The 6,011-nt window shown below is 49.2% G+C and overlaps 1 protein-coding gene across 1 annotated transcript; it reads left to right on the top strand.

Moving 5' to 3' along the window:
- Positions 1-697: 697 nt before the first annotated feature.
- LOC140077567 (uncharacterized) lies at positions 698-3,128 on the top strand. Its single transcript, XM_072124837.1, has 4 exons — positions 698-1,304; positions 1,384-1,719; positions 1,795-1,918; positions 2,462-3,128. Exons 1-4 carry the CDS (start codon positions 1,248-1,250, stop codon positions 3,091-3,093), a joined length of 1,149 nt encoding a protein of 382 aa, XP_071980938.1. The 5' UTR covers positions 698-1,247; the 3' UTR covers positions 3,094-3,128.
- The last annotated feature ends 2,883 nt before the right edge of the window (positions 3,129-6,011 follow it).

The raw sequence follows: 6,011 nt of genomic DNA, 5'->3' as shown, positions 1-6,011 counted from the left end.
TCAGTTTTCTCTGTCAGATTTTCCTCACTTTTCTGTCAGATTTTCCTCAGTTTTCTCTGTCAGATTTTCCTCACTTTTCTGTCAGATTTTCCTCACTTTTCTGTCAGATTTTCTTCAGTTTTCTGTCAGATTTTCCTCACTTTTCTGTCAGATTTTCCTCACTTTTCTGTCAGATTTTCCTCACTTTTCTGTCAGATTTTCCTCACTTTTCTGTCAGATTTTCCTCACTTTTCTGTCAGATTTTCCTCAGTTTTCTGTCAGATTTTCCTCAGTTTTCTCTGTCAGATTTTCCTCAGTTTGTCCGTTTTTCACACGCATTGCCCTCGCATCTCTCTCAGAATGAGGGACCGTTCATCAGATTTCCATGTTTTCTGTCTGAATCTCTTCAGTGTTTCTGTTTTTCACACTTTTTTGATTTCCGCTCCGGTGAAGGAGCCGCGGCCATTACATGCGCAGCTTCTCTTGTCTCCTAGAGACTCCTTGCACCTGATCACATGACCTCGCACAGCTCTGTACACAGAAAAATGAAAAAGTTATGGATTTTTGAAGATGGAGATCGTGAAATGAGTGGAAAAACCCTGCGCCCTTAAGGGGTTAACTCATGGAACCTCCCCCTCCTGATCACATGACTGTGACATCACGGCAGGTCCTGCAGCTCCGAGCAGCGGCGTCTCCTGGCATGTTCCCGGTCAGTACATGTTGTGGTCTTTGTCATGTGATTGCCGCTCATTGTGTGAATATGATGGAGACGTCTATCGCTCCCTCATATTACACTTCCCCTTTAAGGTGTTGGTGTTGTCTGTAGCAACCTGTCTGACCATTGCACATATTATTAGCTAAATTTGTTGCTATGGGTAACAGCGATGAGCGTATCTGATGTATGTTCATAACATTGACTGAGCCTTGATACCAGGAGCGAGGGTCCTACTCACAAGAGCTGACAATCTATGGGGAAATAGCGCTGACACAAAGAATCACAAGAAATCCCGGCCCATATTATAACAATCAGCGCCGGATCTAACGAAGGTCTCCCGAGCCGTCCATAAATGGGGAACACTTAGATTTCCTAATGGTTTGTGCACAACCGGTGTCAGAGCCTTTATGTTTTATGTTCTTAGATATCCCGTATAATTACTATGAACTCTTCTCTCGTCTGGAATCTTCACATCGGTCTCTTTTGTTTCTCCATCGGTGTCTTCTCTTCCCCCAACTACCAGTAAGTCGTCTATTGTGGGACTACTGACACGATGGCGGAGCAGATCCTGGAGCTGACCCTGGAGATCATCTACCTGCTGAGCGGAGAGGTGCGGGGTCCTGGGCATCACATGGGGGTCCCTGAGATAGTATATAGTGATGAGTGTCAGTGCGTCTCTCCATATACAGGATTACACGCTGGTGAAGAGACCTGAGGGACAGAGCAAGAACCAGACGCCCATCATGGAGCCTCCATCACTGACACATCCCAGGGATAACGAGCAGAAGATCCTGGAGCCTCCATCACTGACACATCCCAGGGATAACGAGCAGAAGATCCTGGAGCCTCCATCACTGACACATCCCAGGGATAACGAGCAGAAGATCCTGGAGCCTCCATCACTGACACATCCCAGGGATAACGAGCAGAAGATCCTGGAGCCTCCATCACTGACACATCCCAGGGATAACGAGCAGAAGATCCTGGAGATCATCAACAAGATCCTGCAGATTCTGACCGGGGAGGTGAGCGCCGCCGGGAATGCTGGGACATGATATGGTCATGTGACTGGGGGATGACCGTGTCGTTGTGTGTGTCAGGTCCCTGTAAGGTGCGAGGACGTCACTGTCCATCTCTCCATGGAGGAGTGGGAGTATCTAGAGGGACACAAGGATCAGTACAAGGAGGTCCTGACGGAGGAGCACCAGGACCTCACACCTCAGGGTAAGAGGAGACTCCTCGATTGTTACTATTCTGATACAGTAATGCTTCACATTAGCCACATTGTATTAAACTTAAGTAATAGTCGAAGGAACAGGAAGAAGCAAAAAATTAAATGGCGACTTTCCCGACCTAAATAATCATTTATCTCATCAAAATCTGCTGCCTGAGTAGTCAGGGGCTCATCCACATCACATGGCTGGCGTAACCCGCTAAGAGCAGCAGGTTCATCTATCTAATGTATATGAAAACCAGTTTTCCCCTTGTCCATTATCTGGTATAAGGTGATAACAATCTGCCTGGATGTGCACCTACCTCTCCACCCAGCGTCTGCCCAGTGCTCCATTATTTCCCGGGAATCCCATAGACATGGAATGAAGCTGCTGCTTCCTCAGAGGAGGAATAGTACGGCTGTAACTGTGAGGGTCCCAGTCCCCCTCCCCCCGTAACCATAGGGGTCCCCTCCCCACTGTCCAGATTCTTATACTTAGTCTTGGTTTTGTATAGGAAGTGTCATAACTAAAGGATTGTGTATATTCCCAATAGATCCTTATTGGAATCTCCCAGATGATGAGCTGCCGATAATCTGCAAAGTAGAATATAACAGCGATGAAGAAGACTTCAGTGTCCCGAGCCTTCCGTCTCCCCATCTGTCTTCTCATCCCACCCAACCAGAAGTTACTGAACAATTCCCAAGTTTAGAACCCAAGACAAAACTTTTCAAAAACCAGAAAAGTTTTACGGGGGAGAGGCCGTTCCCGTGTACAGAATGTGACAAACGCTTCAAGGCCAAAGCGCATCTTCTCAGCCACATGAAGCTTCACACGGGGGATAAGCCGCATCGCTGTCTGGAGTGTGGGAAACGCTTCTCCTACAAATCACAACTCATCTTCCATCAGAAATATCACACGGGAGAGAGGCCGTACCCGTGCCCAGAGTGCGGGAAGTGCTTTATATCTAACGCACAGATGGTCAGTCACCTGATAATCCACACCGGGGAGCGGCCATACGCATGTTCAGAGTGTGAGAAACGTTTCGCCTACAAATCCCATCGTGACGTCCATCTGAGAACCCACACGGGGGAGAAGCCATTTTGGTGCCCAGAATGTGGGAAATGTTTTATATCTAATTCAAAGCTTATTCAACATCTAAAGACTCACCGGAGGGAGAAGCCGTAGTCATGTCCGGAAATCTGATTCCTGGTCACAGGACACAGTGAGGAACACATAATGGACCTTTCCAATCACACAAGGATTAAGAACATTGTGGGACTGCTGCATTAAGCTTGTCCAGCACACAGGTGAATGGAAGCCACGCTGGCGGGGATCTCTGTGTAGCAGGACACGGCGGGCGGGGATCTCTGTGTAGCAGGACATGGTGAGCGGGGATCTCTGTGTAGCAGGACACGGCGGGCGGGGATCTCGGTGTAGCAGGACACGGCGGGCGGGGATCTCGGTGTAGCAGGACACAGCTGATCGGTGTGTAGGTCGGGTACCCGCCCCTCGTCATTGGGTATTGCTTATCTAACTGCACGACAGGAGTAGATAATCCTTATAAGCTGGAAGTAGTAGTCAGTAATAATATGGCGCTGAATGGAAAGCGGGTAAATATTATGTTGAAAAAATGTTATGTCAATAAATCCACTTTTAGTAACTGCAGGAAAACTTTACGTAGATTATGTCTGATTATTTGTTATAACTGGAAAACCTGCAAGAAGATGATCCGACATGAACAAGACATCCAGGAAATAATGTGCAGAGTAATGGGAAAAAAATACAAAATTGTTGCACAAAGGAAACCTCCTGTATACCAATAACATGTGATCGTTAGGGGCCCCTTAACAGCAGTCACTCAGAGCAGAGGGGAGGAGCCGTGGAAAAGTTCATTGCAAAGAGCAGAAAGCTCCTCAGGGTGAATGACCGGTGACGAGCCCTTGCCGGAGCTGCAAACCTGGATTAGAAATTCACTTTCCGCAGTCCTGCTGCTAATTACTACAGACACAAAGGTAAATTACACAACTCTCCGGGACCTACACCCGGCACTGTAACTCATGACTGAGTCACTTGTGGTCCTCTACACTATGTCTAGTCCAAACAGTGCTCCAAAAAGTCCCCAAAGCACACGATACAGGCTGCAGTATGTAGTGACTGATGACTTCCCTGACGCACTGGAGGTTGTTTATCATTTGTGTCACAAGGTTCCATTTTTTGGCGCCAGAACCGTGCGCTGTAGTAGACTGCGATTATTTATTGTGTCACACGAGTGTCTGAAATATCTCGATATTCATGCAGGGGAATAGAACTTGGTGAGCGACACAAATTGCACAAAAAAAAAAGAACAGGAAAAGTTTCGGGAGTCACAAGTTGCGCCCAAATTGAGCGACAAAAAAAAAAAACGGCTTGAGAATTGGAAAAGAAGATAATTTGTGGCGCAGCAGCGAAGAGAAACGGCAACCCGGGTACCAACCTCACAAAACATCTGAGGCGAAGTGCCAGGAGTGGTGAGGGGCGAAGGAAGATCTTGTGTCCTACAAGCAGCGGCTCCACCTACAATCCGCACACGATTATTACTTCATTAATCTCATATCTTCTCTCACTGATGAGAAAGCTTCCTCCATGTTGTCACACTCACATCTCACCACTTGTGCCCTTGACCCAATCCCATCACATTTCCTCCCAAACCTCCCCTAACTCATCCCAGCCCTAACGCATCTCTATAGCCTTTCTGTATCCTCTGTCTTGTTCCATCTTCCTTTACACGCACAACTGTCCCCCACATCCTAAAGAAACCATCTCTGGACCCGTCCACTCCGCTGAACTTCCAACTCCTGAAACAACATGTCCCCCTAGAAGTATCTTCCCTCCTGTCATTCAACTTTCTCATTGACAAACTACAATCTGGTTTCCGACCCACTCACTCCACGGAGACTGCCCTGACCAAAGTTTCTGATGACCTACTGTCGGGTTGCGGGCTCACCCGTGCCCCTCTGTGTGTGCCTTAAAAACGGTAGTTTCCAGGGTTATTCACCTTTTCATCTTGTTCATAATTCAATTCCTTTATTAGTAAGCTATGTAATACGCGTTTTGAGCCTGAGCTAGGCTCTTCCTAGGATCGGGGAGATCAGAGGGATCAGAGGGAGGATCGGGAGGAGGATCAGAAGATCAGGGGGATCAGAGGGAGGATCAGGGGGATCAAAGGGAGGATCAGGGAGATCAGAGGGAGGATCAGGGGGATCAGAGGGAGGATCAGGGGGATCAGAGGGAAGATCGGGGGGATCAGAGGGAGGATCAGGGGGATCAAAGCGAGGATCAGGGGGATCAGAGGGAGGATCGGGGGGATCAGAGGGAAGATCGGGGGGATCAAAGGGAGGATCAGAGGGAGGGTCGGGGGGATCAGAGGGAGGATCAGGGGGATCAAAGGGAGGATCAGGGGGAGGATCAGGGAGATCAGGGGGATCAGAGGGAGGATCGGGGGGATCAAAGGGAGGATCAGGGGGAGGATCAGGGAGATCAGGGGGATCAGAGGGAGGATCGGGGGGATCAGAGGGAAGATCGGGGGGATCAGAGGGAGGATCAGGGGGATCAAAGCGAGGATCAGGGGGATCAGAGGGAGGATCGGGGGGATCAGAGGGAAGATCGGGGGGATCAAAGGGAGGATCAGAGGGAGGGTCGGGGGGATCAGAGGGAGGATCAGGGGGAGGATCAGGGAGATCAGGAGCTCACACGGCTCTGTACACGGAAAAATGAAAACGTTATTGATTTTAGAAGATGGAAAGCGGAAAAACCCTGCACCCTTAAGGGGTTAACTCATGGACCCTCCCCCTCCTGATCACATGACTGTGACATCACGGCAGGTCCTGCAGCTCCGAGCAGCGGCGTCTCCTGGCATGTTCCCGGGGGGGGGGGGGGGGGGGGGGGGGGGATCAGAGGGAGGATCGGGGAGATCAGAGGGAGTATAGGGGGGGGCTCCGCTCTTAATCATCACAGCTGCTGCAGCTTCTCTTGTTTCCAAGAGGAGTCATTAACCCCGTCACGCTCTGTGACGGATATATCCGCAGCAGATCTATGAAGGGTGTATGAAGAGGCAAAATATAAAA

This window comes from Engystomops pustulosus, chromosome 9 (genome assembly GCF_040894005.1).
Source record: "Engystomops pustulosus chromosome 9, aEngPut4.maternal, whole genome shotgun sequence".
NCBI lineage: Eukaryota > Metazoa > Chordata > Amphibia > Anura > Leptodactylidae > Engystomops > Engystomops pustulosus.
This window is presented reverse-complemented; position numbering and strand designations above follow the sequence as displayed.

Coding starts and splice junctions, on each gene's coding strand:
- LOC140077567 (XM_072124837.1), top strand. CDS start 1,248: ATGGCGGAGCAGATCCTGGAGCTGACCCTGGAGATCATCTACCTGCTG. Junction 1,305..1,383: donor TCTACCTGCTGAGCGGAGAG/GTGCGGGGTCCT, acceptor CTCCATATACAG/GATTACACGCTGGTGAAGAG. Junction 1,720..1,794: donor TGCAGATTCTGACCGGGGAG/GTGAGCGCCGCC, acceptor TGTGTGTGTCAG/GTCCCTGTAAGGTGCGAGGA.